Raw genomic sequence first — 14,708 nt, forward strand, 5'->3', positions numbered from 1 at the left:
TTTTATTTTGCATTAACTGTCAGGCAGGTGTGCTTTTTTCAAAAGTAGCTTAGCAAACAGTGCTTCTTTTTTCTCTCCTTTCTTGTTTACCTGTTTTTGAAATGAGACACACCCTGACATAAGTCCAGGAATTCACAGGTGTGTGTAGCACCGTCCGCCTTGCAGCAAACTGGCCACGTCTTTCTTAGTTTGTTTTTACTTGTTGGTGCACACGCCAGTCTCTTTTGAATTATGCATGAAGTTAGACCACATCCATAGTATTATCAGACTTTAATTAAATGACCAGTGTGTAGGATTTAGTGGCACCTAGTGGTGAACTTGCAGACTGTAATTAATTAACTGTAAGTAGAACACAGTGGTTTAACATGGCGGGCTCCACAGAAGACGACCCACAGCATTTGTAGATAAACGATTCCTATATGCAGGTGATTATACATTAATGAAAACATACCTATGACTATTAAATTCCATTTCTGCCAACCACAGAGACAAATCGGTTAGATAAATAATGCAGACACAAGGGAGCCTGTCGTCTGCTGCAAAGCCATGTACAGCCAGGGATGTCACGTAGCAGCAATGCATGATGGGCATCTAAGAATGAGAGCAACAATCCCATAGTAATGTGTTTTGGTTTACCATTTGGTCTACTGTGATTGTGATTGTGGCTCTAGTGTTAAGAAACATTTGTTTTTCTTTATAGATTTCACTTTATTCCCTAAGAGAAGAGTGATGACACAGGCTTCAGATGTTCCTTAGCAACCACAGATGAGAATAAACCTCTACCTCGAGTCTTCGTCTTGAAAATATATTTTCAGTACTTGGGTGCAAGAGAAGGAACATGGGTGATGAAATCTGCCAAGCAAAAACTACTGCCTGCAAATTCCCTTTGTAAACAGTTGGGACATAATTTATTTTAAAAATAACTTAATGAAGGCCTGCTGGGGAAACAAAAATACATTTAAATGCAGGCGTAAAAACCAACAAGATCATCATTCTCAGTACTGTGGTAAGAGACATTTACCTTTACTGGCACTTTACAGCTTTCTGTAACGTAAGCAGCCTTTAAAGAGGAGACAGAGAAGTCACTGCCATCACACACACACCAACACACAAAACAGACGTCAGCTGTTCTCACAAAATGATGGTCGACATGTTCAGGTGAAGTTCTGCCTGAGGGGTACAATGGCCATGAAGAAGCAATTCTGAATAAGATTTTTCTGCAGCTTTAGCGGCACCATGTCAGGAATTGAAACTCTGCTGCAGCTACCTTTCTGATTTACTGCACACTCTCCGTGTGCCATATACTGTATATGGTTTTTTTTTCGTCAGCAAACTCTCAAGACACTCAGTGATTAATCCACTGGGCAATATGACTGCATCATACAGGACTGTAGCAAAGAGCAGTAGGGACTAGATGCCCCAAATCTTCACTCACTGCAATAGCAATAAAATATGGAAAACATCAAGCTTTCCAAATATCAACATTACAGCAATAGACCCAATGCATGATGTATTTTTCTCATCCAACTGCTTATGCTACCCCCTCCCCAGTCTCTATATCCCTCCCAATGTCTTCTGCATGCTGTCTGCTTATTCCTCTACGCAGCAACTGTGTTTACTAGCACCTCATCTGTCACTATGAGCTTGTTTGTGCAGTATTTTAAATAATAAGTACCATGCATCACAAAGAACTGCTGAAACTTCTAGCAACACAGTAACAGGAACATTATCAGGCTCTACAGTATATGGTGCTGTTCATTACTCATTACTCAGCAAAGGTTACAGTACCTCTATATGTCCCTGCCTTGTCCTGTTCTCACAGTCTCCGTTACAGTCGCAGTGGCCTTGTCTGAGCTCCTGCGGGATGCTGGGACATGTAACTAGGCCTGGGACGGCCGATGTACCCTCCCCCGCCGGCACAGTGGAAGAGAGAGAATGACAGCAAAGAGAGAGAAGAGACACAAGATATGCTCTCTCCTGAACACAAGCTGCTCTAACACTGGGATCACACAATTCCTCCTCTTTTTCTCCTTTCTCCGCTTCTCCTGTTGTAACTGTCACCACCTCCAGTGTGCTGGCGAAGCAGTTTTTTTTTCCTTTTTTCTCTGACTCTCTCTCTCTCTGCCTCTGTCTCTCAGCTGCTTCCTGGATTACACCGGTTTTCAGTCCATGAACGACACAGCCTTCAAGCTCCCGGATTTAAATACTGGGTTGGATCATACCACGTGGCAAAACAGGGGAGGGACCGGGGTGAACCACTTCGGGCTCTATTGTGCTGTAAAATGGAGGAGGCCCTGCATCTCTAGCCCCTCCCACTTCTTCTCTACCTCCCACCTCTTATTCATGAACACGTTGCTTCACTCATCATCGTTTATAAGCCTTCAATTATATTATGAATGGCAGTATTCATTTCTTTGTAAGTTGTTCTTATTTATTCATTTAATCTGTTCTAAATGGCTTTTTGCTATGACTTAATGTCATGCTGCTATTATGGGCTAGTCTCTCTAATGTGTGTTTTTTTATTCTGCTTGCTGTTGATGAGTCTGTGTTGACGCTCCTGTCTTATCCATGCCACAACATACATTTCTAAGTAAAGATTTTAACTGAACTTTCATTGGTTTTTTTTTTGTATTTAAATTCGTATGTGATTGCCAGATGTTTAAATCCAAATTGTGTTTGTGAGGTCAGTTAGTCATACGGCTGAACACAGGTATAAGCTTGTTTACATACTGCATGCAGTGTTACTGTCTCCATCGATCATGTGATGCCAGTGGAGGCTATTTCCTTCCTCTCTCACATGACTGCACAAGGAAGGCATGCAAGAAGTCTGCTAATCCTAAATTCCATTTTTTAGTGAATTTTTAAAGCCACACTCAAAGCAGAGACCATCACGGAATTTTCCAGATGACGGTCAAACAAATATATGCACACAGAGACACACACAAACATCAGCATGAAAGACACACAAAAGGCAGACACATTCCACAGCAGGTACTGACTTCTGGACGGATCCTCATTTTTGTACAATACCATTACATACAAATGACCCAGCTGCAACTAAAGCCAACAATAAACAGTACACAAGACTCAGAGGAAACAACAATGTTGCTCATGCTTGTCTGACTCATAAGTGAGAGTTTGTTTTTCATCTTCCATGGTCCTGTAGCCAAACTCAATATTGTGTACTGACCCAGTTTGACAGGCAGGGAGCAATATGGACCAAGCCTTTAGGCTACTACAAGGCAACGACTAACTGCCTCCTAAATTTGAGTAGCCCAAAAACACAGAGAAATATGTCATTTCTCTCTCCAAAGTTGCATGATTGATGAAGCTGGCCAAAAGGTCAGGAGGCGAGATGAACTCATGAATCGTGCTGTACTGATTGGCCATTTTCCTAGTTGTTTAAAATAGAGAGCAAAGAGTATTACTAAAATGTTCTATTAACTTCAACAGCAGAAGAAACGTTACCTCCACATACTGAAAACATGTCATAGATACTAACCACAGTCAACACCTACCCATCACCCACAGTTTCTGAAAGAAAGCTGAACTAGATACACAGTGTTGTCAGTGCTGTTAGCCGTGCAGTCCGTTACATGATGGACCTAAAATGTGGTGGTCAGTGATGTGTCCACATCCTGTCAGCTGTTTACTAAGTGGGCAGAACCTTTACAGCTTAGCTGAGGTCTAACTACACCACAGAAAATCAACAATCTATTTGGAGGTTTTTGCTTTAAGAAATTTGAAAACACGTACATCGGTGATTCAGAAAACACAGAAGGGTCTTTAATAGAGTCAACATAGTTTTATAAAGTTAAAAACATGATTTCTGAAGCATATTTGGCACCTTTGCAAGAGTATCAGTGAATGTTCCTATGGTGATTTAACTCTGCAAAATCTTTAGAGTAAAGAGAAATGATAAACACAACACATTTTCACTTTTAAGAGTTTTGAAAGCCAAGAAGCACATTGCTTGTGACTCTGACTTTGATAAAGATAGGAAACAAGTGTGTCCTCATTCCATGAAGGCTTGTGGTGGCAGTGGTGATTTTGTAGAGCTCAAAGTTTAAAAATAGTTTGCACTGGCACTGTGGGGAAAAAAGACTAACTAACCTAGAAACGTTTCATACACATATGGTGAGAATTGACATATTTTGCCCAATTTCGATCCTAGTGCAGAGTGTGTTGTATTTCAGACAGCATGTCAAGCAACAGAGGCTTTTGCTGCCTCAGCATACAGACAGGGTATACTGTGACATGAGTTTGTGAATACATAGAATGATAATTTCATTTTTTTTCTATGTAGATTTGTAACCATAAACTTCATATTCAGCAACATATTCCAGCTAAATAAAATCTTCTTGCATTTTTAGAAAAGATTACCCAAACTAGAGGACAGTATAACTGTTGTTACAAAGTATAATTGTATCATACATGACAGTGGTTTGAATTGTGCCTCTCATTCTCAGGTATTCTCTGGTATCTCATTCATGTATTAATGAGCCTATAGAGGAGTCTTCGGATGTAGAAAGCTGTAAATGAAATGTATGTTACTTATGTTAAGAGAACAGATGACTGCTGTATATTTCTCTGAACTTGTTCTGGCTTGAGGCAAATATTTTCTTTGACTTTCTGAGTTTATTGAAATGGTATCTATAGGGTAAATGATGAGTATGTGTTCTGTCATTTATGACATTACTACAATAATAAAATCACAGCAAGCCAAATATGTAGACAATGTCAATATTCCTGTTTCCCAAAAGCAGTCTGAGGTTTGGTGTCCGTTTACACCCCACCTTGTGCTTTTCTGCTATATCCTCTGTTGTGTTCAACACATCCTTTTCCCAAGAGACTAATCAGCAGCACAGGGACTAGCTGTGCACCATTCTTCACTCCCTTTCTCCCAGATGAACACGAGAGCGTTGTCAAGAAAACCTAATCACTAACCCTGCACAAAAAATCCCATGTGAATAAGACAGGATAAACATTCAACTAAATACTCTTGGTTCCCAGCATTCGGACAGATGCTGCGTATCTCCATCAGTTAAGTTCTTACAACAATAAAACCTCCCTACAGCCCGTCACACGCAAATACACAATAAACTCTGAACTGTATACCCCCATCGGGTTCAGTGCATACCATGTGTCAAGGCTGAGTCCTTCCGGCAGCGGCCTGGGTTCGTGTCCGGCCCGAGGCCATATGCTGCGTGCCATATATACACACACAAACATGTACACAGCCAGTGCACAGACACACTGGCAGTCACACACTCCAATCCTCTGTGATTATCCAGAGCCCTGCCCAGTCACCAAACCTCTTGCCACCTCTGTCAGTGCAGCTATCGCCATATCTGAATATAGCAAAGAGGAGCACTGTGTCACTTGACGATGTCAACATGTAGCACACTGTACTTAGCGCTTCTTGGACATCAAGAGATTAACATCCCACTAAAGGTGAGTCAGGAATCAAAGCCAGAGGCAATAAAAAGAGTGTTGCTTCACTGACGTGGCTAAGTGAGGAGGCTTCTGATAACACATGTCCTGTTTCTATGAACTTTGATGCAGACTCACATGTACATGCACACCCCTCATTACTGCTATCTTTACTATGGGATTTGCCATTCTTGCTTTGATTTAGTGTCTTGTGTGTTTGGTACGGCCATGAGGACTTTATACATTCTGTAAATAAATCATAAATCCTAGAAAGTCTGTTAAATCAAAGTTTAGACTCTTTTACCACAATGTGTGAGATTTTAGTGACTTAATTAAACATTCAATATTCACTATGCTGCATAACTCATCACTGTGTTAATTAATTGATTAAATCTTTGCAAAAACCCAAAATAGTGAACAATTGTCCATTACAATTTCTCCAAGCCCACTTTGATGTCTTAAGCTGTCTTGACCAACAGTTTAAGACCCAAATATATTACATTAGTCTCTTGAACAGTTTTGATAATTGCAGGGGGGCTTGTCAGACTGACAGGATGAGTGTTGACCAACTGTGGAGCATCCATCTCACTCCCCTGCCAAGAAGGCGTAGTTTATTCTCAGAGGTCTCTCGTGATTAGTAAACTATATATTGTATATGTATTCCTAAACTAAGTGAGGATAAGGGCTGGCAGATCATTAGGTGAACAGGGGTGTGGTGGGCAAGCAATTCTCTGACTCACTGAGGTCACAGGACAATAAAAAGCCAGTCAGGGAGCAAACATCAGCTGACGGAAGTTCATATGTGGTCAAATGAGGTGGATTAATGGAATACAGATCTCCATTAGGAGCCACGCTGAGAGCAGAGACAGACCAAAGCTTAACTGTACCTCAGCGATGAAACACAACCTATCATAACACAAGTGAATTAGCACTGTCTGTCAGTCTGCAAATCACCCCACTGAGGTACGGTGTGTCCAGTGGCACGGTGTTGGGTCTGGCTGTGTGTGTGTGTGTGTGTGTGTGTGTGTATACAGATACAGTACTGTGGCTCTGCTGGTTATCTACTCGACCCCCAGCAACAACAGGCCCACCTGTTGGCGATATAGCTTTCAAGGCCTTGGTTATTGGTTCTCCAAAATCCCTTTTCCAGAACTGACACACTTCCTCTGATACATGGGAAGCAACTGAGCTATTCATAGCAGAAGAAAGCCCTGGAATTTTCCACCCAAACACAGAGCAAACGGGTCCTCCTCAGTCATGTGTGACTGCAGAACAGCCAAAGAGCCCAGACACTGACAACCAGCCACTTGTTAAAAACTGATGGTCTGACTTCACAAAACACTTTCATGCCACACACTCCCTCTAGTGGAGAGATGGGGAAGTACACGTTTTACCAAAGCTTACCATTGCATTGAGTCCCTTTAATAAACAGATGCTGTTTTGACTAGTATCCCAAGTCTCCTTGTATGTTGCGTTTGTGCCCTCTACTGTAAATCAAATTTTCCCTCAAGGAACAATAAAGATTTGAACTAAAGTCTCCATATATACACACAGGTCTAACTGAGTAAAAAAAAAAGACTGTTTTGTCATTCAGAAGTCATTATTGCCATTTAGTTGCTCTTAGTCCCAAACTGTCCCTCAATGCTCTAAATTGTACTATTTAACAATAAATCTGATATATTCAATTGTGCAGTGCCACAAAGATCTGCGTTGCCTCTAAATAGTGAAGAAAAAAATACCACTGACACCTTTTCAGCAGGAATTATTAAAACCTACAATACAATTTAACACCCACAACCACAACTGTGAGGTTGTGGGTCTCTGGGCAGGTACTCCCAGTGTTTGCTTGTCACATGTTTCTGTCTGCTGCAGGGCCAGAGGGTGAGTGTGGGGGTGGAGTGATGCGTGAGCAAACTAGGGTTGCCAGTTGTGCAGATTAAAGTCCATAGGGCAACAACGTGTAGATGTGCTAAAGATTCAGTAAGGAGTGTAACAAAGCCCCCGAGGGGCAACAGAACAGAGCCCACATGACTCGGCAAGTCATGAGATACAGAATACACATTAATCCATGAGAGAGTCCCACATGCCATGACAGGAACAGTATATCTGATTAATTATGAACCAGAATGGAGTGGTGGAGGGAGTAGCAACCAGTCAACTGCAATGTGTAACAGGATGTATAGTGAGTGGGAAGAATACAGATTGAGGTGGAGCTGACAGTCCAAGACAGTCGAACAGTAACTGTATCCAAAATGGACATGCCAGAGACCCTCCATACTCTCTATACACTATCATACAAAGCGCAAAATACAGTGGGAAACCCAGGTAACGAGGCAGGGATCACCATACTACCATGTCACTGAACTCATTTTGAAAGTAACAAAGAAAATCTGTTACAACAAACTCATCTGAAATGCCATACTACCAGACATCCTGCAGATAAAAGCTACACACGGTAGAGTCGAGTTAGAGGCCAGTATGTTAGTGAAGATCAAGGTAAGAGCCTCTGTATCAGATCAGATCACAACAGAAAGCGCAGCAGTGCTGGAGAGAGGAATTCCCTCCACCTCTCTAGCAGATACTTTAATAGCCTCCATATATCACGTCACAGAGCTCTCGCTGCAAAGCTGGGACATTACAGATTCTGCTTCATGTAATGCAATGGAGGTCCAGTGGGAGAGAGCAGCCTGCAGGCAGAGACAGATTCCTGCAGATGAAAAACCTGACTGAGTAATCAAACCAGCGAATCAACACACAACCGTTACATAAGACAGCTGTTTTAAATGTGTGTGTGTGTGTGTGTGTGTGTGTGTGTGTGAGTGCTAAAGATAAGAATTTATTTGAAGAAAAACCTTAAGTTCCAAGAGACTTGAAAGGAAAGATGACGTGAAGCTGAGCTATTTCTGGAGTTGCTACAAGAAGTATCACAGGAAATATTAAAGGCTTCAGTCCATGACATGAATAAAAACACCAGCTGCTGCAGCTACAGTCATTTTTCTGCTGCAGTAATTTGGCATCAAGACTGCTAACAGCCTGGTGTGATCAGATGGAAGTACTATAATGGGTGGCCTACATGTGGCTTTTAGGACAGACTGGGAGTGCAGAGGGCTCAGCCAGGCGGCTAATTGAGAGGACTTAAATGACTGGATGGATGGAGAGACCTCTAAGTTATTTATTACTGCAGCAAATACAGTACAGTGTGTGTCAACGTGAATTACTGCTTGAGTTGCGCTGCTGCATCCCTCCATAGACTCAGTGCTTGAGCTGTGCTATGTGAGGAAGTATCTTCAAATTAAATCAATATTAACATTTAATTGCTTCACAGATAAACAGATGGTCTAACTTTCTAGTTTGTCCCCACAGAGACCAGTTAGCATCAACTTCAAAAGGTAATCATACTGTAGAGCGAGGGTCATTTTGCCTGTATCCCATTATATTAAAAAGTTCATGAAACAATACTGTAACACTAATTAATACACTACCATATGTAGGTAAGATTGCGGTAACAAAGCTAATTTAAAATGTCAATGGCAATGACTAATAGAGTAGCATTTGAGATTAAAGTACTTTGTCATATTGACTTTTTATCTAACAGTTATAAATTTAAGTCAAGCAGATAAACGTAAAAAAAAAAAAAGAAGTAACTGTGAAACTGCATTTCCTAGATTCTGTGACAAAAGTCCAGAGGTCACTAAAGCAAGCTGAAAATATACTCAAACAGACTCAATGAAAGTTCATTATCACATCTGGGAGGCTGATGGAGGAATCGAACTGCTGTAGCATCATTTTATTCTTTTTCTCCACATGGTGACTGCGTGTTCACCTAAACAGAAATAATGAGATTTTGGCCTCCCAGTGTGGGAGGGTCTTGATAATGATAAGAGAGGTGAAGCTGCAAGATAAAACAATACCGCTGCTCTGTCTAACCCAAGCTCATAAGATAAGGAAAAGCCATAGCCAGTAGACCTATGAAGTGTATCTGCTACAAGGGTGCATATCTATTTGGGCGGGCAACACACATAACTGTTACTTATAGGGAACACTCTGAAAAGGCGGTTCCTATAGTTTACCATAGTGTGTTATCAGCATGCACAATATGACGGTAAAATCAGTAAAAGCAGAGTCAGATCCATATTTGAACGTGTTAAAGTTTGGCTGTGTTATTATTATAATAATGTATGTATTCACTCATTAACTGCAGTGGTACTAAATAACGAATGTATTACCGAACACTCAAGATTATTGTATGGTTTCTAGTTGGAGCATTTTTTCTATATTGTCCAATCACAAAGAGAACGCCCTTTACATTTTTAAATGCTGTTTGGGCCCTGAAGAACACGCAATGTGCTTTTCTTCATATCTTCTGCCATCTCAAACACTAAATAATTAACTGATTAATAAAAAAAATAGCTATTATAAATAGATTAACTCAGTTGCAGCCCTGGTTTAATATAAATAATCTTTGCAGTGAATCACATTACAGAGAGACATGCACGCTGAATGCTAAACGACATCAGTGAAAGCTTCAAACCAATGTCACAAAACAAAACTGAGCAACAAACTACAGTGGCAGCAGTCTCCAGCTCTGGTGAGCATCAAGGATTCTTAAACACGGCACAAGCATCTGTGTAATTCTTCACATCCACCTAACAGCTGAGAGTTCACTTTCTATGGGACCCCCCTCTCACCCACACTCACCAGGGCTGGTGGTGCTCTGCAGGCTCCCCCTTTTGCGAAACGGAGATTTAGGTTTAGACTTCCCTTGTCCATCGTTGGTGGTGGAGGAGGAGGAGGAGGAGGAAGAGGATGACATCTTGCCGCCTGTGCTCCTGTTACTACTGGAGCAGAGCGAGTCAGAGCTGTGCAGTGGCCAGCAGAGGGAGAGAGGTGCGCTAGCTCTAATGCTGGAGCTCTGTCTCATGGTGGGGCAGCGGGGCGGCAGGACCCATACGGGGCCGGGAGAAGCTCCTCTGCAGAGTTGGCTCCTCCTCCCAGCCCGCAGCAGGTCAGCAGGCATGCTGCACAGCGACGAGCTGAAAGGCAACGCAAGGCTTCCCGTACTCCTGCTGTGGGCCATCCTCCTTGGTTGCCTTAGCAACCAGGGAATGAGCTTCCTGTAGCCAATGCAGGGAAAAACAGCCACCGAGGAGGGCATTGCAAATCAAAGTGTGTGCTAGCATGACAGCCAGCAAGCCTGGATATCGACTGCGACCCGCCAGCTGAGCGCCAAGGTGAGTGAAGGACAAAAGTTTTTCCGCTCATCTAAAAATAGCAATTAGATAGGCTACATATCATGAGAATGTGTGTTTAACCGAGAGAAAAACCCCCCACAGAGGATCCAGATGAAAAAGTAAAAGAACAGAGAATGGTCAGAGTGGATAAGCACAGAAACCAGCTTAGCTGTCGAATGAACTCTCGGCCGTCTGTGCTGGAAAGTTCTGAGGGAAGACAGACAGCCTAAACACACACACACAGCACAGGCCCGCCTGACATGAAGTATTATAAATAGTGACAACCAATGCCCAGCAAGAGCCAGTAATACAACCTGTGACATGCACAACTTTCTCTCGTGTGTTTGCTGTAGTTTAGGAGCATTCATTATTATTACACGCTTTAATTTCCTGTGTAATAACCACACAAGCTACCAAAACATCAGCAGAGCTCGAGCAAGTAAAACAAATAAAGTTGTTAATGGTTTCATGGTGGGGTTCCAACACTTTCAGACACAAAGTTATTTTAAACTTTGCTTTATTTACACTTCAGGCTGTAGACAGAGTCTTCAGTGATCTGTAAAATAAAGCTTTTCCCTTTTTTAACTACATTTAATAATTAAGGTTGTTTTCTTAGACCCAGCAGGGCATTCACAGAATCAGTGTCTCAGTGAAATCATATCAGAATAAGGATTTTTTATATCACAGATCAATATACATGTGTTCAAAAACTGCTTCACATCTACTGTATATTACTGAAGCTGGATGACACTGACTATTGACTGACTGACACTGTATTTTGGTACTTACAGTGTAGTACAGAGAACGTGAGCTACAAAAAAAAGAGTAAAGATCCCCATCTAGTGGTATGAAAAGGATATGCAGTTAGACAAAAACACGTTTGTCCTGCTGCTGCAGCAAATAATTTACTTGTATATTTATAAGAACACAGCATTAATTAAAATGCAGCATACTGATCATTTCATGAAGTGTGATCATTTCTACACACTAGTTGTCAGAAATAGCACTTGGTACAAACAGTACAGACAGTTTAAAATATACTGTAGCCGCTGTCCATTACCTCTGCTACCCCCACAGACTTCCTATACAACCATTCATTTATTCATCCTTTACCTCGACCTGCTCTAATTACACTTCAGAACACAACTGAACTGCCCTCAGGCACTACAGCAGACACTGAACTTGATCAACTCTGATGCTGAACTTTCATTTCAACAGGCTAAATTACAATATTAAGAAAAAGGTAATTAATAATACAACTGTGCCTGACACCAGACCCAAAACACAACCTATTGCACTAATCTCTACAACTGAAACACAATCTACAGGTTGACTTTAGTTAGAATCAGTGTGTGATTGAGCTAAAAACAAAATCCAATCACAAATCTGTTCAAACTATGCCCTGAAGATTTAGACCTAATGCGGAGCGATATATACCGTATGAACCGGTATACTGCCTTTACTTTCCCATATGATATACATTGATATTGTTTCTGCCACAACGATTGCGTGTATAAAGAGGGGAACCCTATTAACTGTGTACCCTGCTTACTTAAGGTTACAGCTATACAACACATCAATTAGTAACTAACTCTCTTTACCAGGAAAAAAACACCACGGCACACCACAGTCTGAGTTGTTTTGTACATTTGTATATTCAAATATCTCTTTAAATATAAAATAAAGAGTGTTTTATGTCTGTTTATACAGCTATTTTTAAATATTTAGTTTTGAAAAGGAAACAAAGTCCAAGCTGTTGGCAAACCATTTTTAATACTTTAATTTTTTTTTAAGTTTTTACTATGTTGCAGTTTGCACAATAAAAATAGTTTACATTCAGCAACTGTTTCATTCATATATTACATCAAGATATCCAGTACTCAAAGCCTGCAGTACATACATGATGATATTAAATTCTATGTACTCCTCACAGCAAAAACCTATAAAAGGCCAAGATACTGTGATATTTCATGAAACTGTGATTTACATTGTTTGCTCATACCACCCAGCACTATTTAGATTAGACATGCACATACAGCAACAAAATAACTGAAATTGAACCTTTATATTAAATGAACTGGGAGACAACATCTTACAAACATAAATACTGTTGGCTGAGTTAAAAGTTAAAATAGAAGTCTTGTGTCTGGGTGTCTCCAGCCTTTTTTTTTTTTAAATCTGACCCAGTTTTTGAGAGCTGACGCTCAACATCTGGTGCAACAGCAGCAGCAGCAAAGGCTAAAAATCAAAAGGCCTACTTTAGACTGAAACTAAAATCTCACCTATCCCCAATATGTCTCAAATTTCTCTAAAACCAAACCCCTCACATTCCTGAGGCCTTACCTGGAAACAGGAGACACAGTCAGCCTGATAGCTCCTGGAATTCCTCCTCTAGTTTTCCCTTTGCTCTCTGCTTAGTCAAGCTTTCTGTCTACACCCGTTTGCTAAAAATGAGACCACTGTGCATATCACTGGCTGCTGGGGGATTTTTTTTTCTTTTTTCACTCCTTCAGAGCAAAGCTCATGGAAGTCAGCATTTTGTTTGCAGAGGCCATACACCAAAAATAAAACAGTGTTGTCACAATCCATGCGTACACTTTCATAGGTAATGTGAAACGTAACACGCCATCAAACCCAACTGAACAAATCTCTCATAATTAGATTACGTACACCTTGTACTCAAACATGTGTGTATAATGTAATGTATATAATTTGTATGCCAAAAAAAAAGCAAACTCAGGATTGTTTTAGCATTTTACAAAACAGCATTTTTCCATTAACAGCACTGCTTCTGCAAGAATTCAACTGCAACTGAGCCATTTTCTTGTATATTTGTCAACGTTTTGCAATAATAAGCCAGTCACTACTTTGAAAAACATCACTCGATGTATATTAATGGGATGGTTACCATTAGGATGCCATTCAGCCATTTAATAATGACCAACTTTTACATGGAGTAGCCTCCAAAAGCATTTTTAATGTTATCTATGTAGTTTATAACACATTCATATTAAAAAAGTAATTTTATGACAAACTATAAATATTTAGGCCAAGTAATTACACGTTTTTACCTAATCCGAGGCCTATAACGATAGATAGATAGATAGATAGATAGATAGATAGATAGATTTAAAGCTCCTTTCAGGTAAAGTTGTGATGTTGAGCTATATAACTGACTGTGATTAGTACTCACCACTATTTATAAAGCATGTCAGAGGATGTATAAGCCACTCTGGCTGTAACACTAGTTAAATATAATAAAGTGCGCAGTAATAAAGTCTCACTGACAAAGTACATGGGAGGAGTTTTAATCAGCTGGAGGTAAACAGAAGAGCTCTAATGGCGAAACGTCCCGTATTTTACACTTCATTAACACTTTGGTTGTGTTTTATGTCACCTCGACCACAACTAGCCAATACGTTATTACCTGTATTGAACGGTTCTCGACATAATGTATCGTTACTTTGCGTTGTTTGCTGACTTACCACCTGACATTGTTGAGGAGCAGCTGGGAGCAGAAGTTACGTTAGACTGTGTCATAAGACAGGAAATGTCCTGCAGAAAACACACAACAACAACAACAACAACAGACTTCATGTTACACTGACAATAGATAGCTATCAGTTGTCACACTGCGGTTATCGATTAACGTTTGATTGGATTAACGTCCCTCTGAAGGTTTACTAAAACTTAAAATACCCAACGTTAAAATGGGTTTTCGCTATTAGTAAACTTAATAGTTCCCTCACCACGAACCCGTTTTATTTTCGTACGTATTATTTTCTGCAGTTACAGTTCAACGTATATTAACGTTAACCGTTAATATACGTTAACTTGATTACCTATCGTTAGCTTGTTAGTGTCTGAACTAGCAGAATAATAACCATTAAAGATAACATATAACGTTAGATAACTTACCGAAAGGTATTCTTCACCTTTGTTCGACTACGTGGGTTTTTGTTTTGACGTTTCCTCAACAGAAGGACGAAGTTTTACTTTTAAAGGAGCCGCCCGCTGTGAGTGTGTGTGTGTGTCGGGTTCAAG

The 14,708-nt window shown here is 40.6% G+C and overlaps 1 protein-coding gene across 5 annotated transcripts in view; it reads right to left on the bottom strand.

The window, feature by feature from the left end:
* Window positions 1–14,708, bottom strand: part of LOC118328013 (AMP deaminase 2) — a 30,298-nt gene extending 15,590 nt beyond the window's left edge. For 2 of the 5 annotated variants that reach the window (XM_035661599.1, XM_035661598.1), the window contains exon 1: window positions 10,132–10,616. In XM_035661599.1, the coding sequence (XP_035517492.1) occupies window positions 10,132–10,588 (457 nt within the window). In that variant the 5' untranslated portion in view covers window positions 10,589–10,616. Of the gene's footprint in view, window positions 1–1,788; window positions 2,673–10,131; window positions 10,617–13,007; window positions 13,105–14,149; window positions 14,220–14,582 lie in introns of those variants that run through there. The other 3 variants (XM_035661601.1, XM_035661603.1, XM_035661602.1) reach the window with 3 other exon arrangements.

Source organism: Morone saxatilis, unplaced genomic scaffold, assembly GCF_004916995.1.
Source record: "Morone saxatilis isolate NCDOM2014 unplaced genomic scaffold, NCSU_SB_2.0 Contig18, whole genome shotgun sequence".
NCBI lineage: Eukaryota > Metazoa > Chordata > Actinopteri > Moronidae > Morone > Morone saxatilis.